Source organism: Eimeria mitis, genomic scaffold, assembly GCF_000499745.2.
Source record: "Eimeria mitis Houghton genomic scaffold, Emh_scaff1373, whole genome shotgun sequence".
Taxonomy (NCBI): Eukaryota; Apicomplexa; class Conoidasida; order Eucoccidiorida; family Eimeriidae; genus Eimeria; species Eimeria mitis.
In genome coordinates this window covers 3,854-4,076 of record NW_013568961.1, presented here as the reverse complement: position 1 = coordinate 4,076, position 223 = coordinate 3,854, and the positions used below count along the sequence as shown (strand labels likewise).

The 223-nt window shown below is 52.5% G+C and overlaps 1 protein-coding gene across 1 annotated transcript in view; it reads left to right on the top strand.

Annotated features, from left to right (window-relative positions):
- Positions 1-223, top strand: part of EMH_0035590 (uncharacterized protein) — a gene marked incomplete at both ends in the record, with an annotated part of 5,229 nt that overhangs the window by 2,207 nt on the left and 2,799 nt on the right. Inside the window, one exon of the mRNA XM_013494986.1 lies at positions 3-21. Within this exon, the coding sequence (XP_013350440.1) occupies positions 3-21 (19 nt within the window). The remainder of the gene's footprint in view (positions 1-2; positions 22-223) is intronic.

The window sequence follows — 223 nt, the reverse complement described above, 5'->3', positions numbered from 1 at the left end:
CACAACTGCATGCATGCGACTGTCACCTAAACCCTAAACCCTAAACCCTAAACCCTAAACCCTAAACCCTAAACCCTTCCAGACTCGGCTGCGCTGCAGCAAGCAGACGCAGTACCCTCGTTGGGTATGTGTGTTGCTGCTGCTTTTGCTGCTGTTGCTGCTGCTGCTGCTGTTTCTGGTTCATCTGCTTTTGCTGTTTTTGCTGCTGCTGCTGCTGCTACGC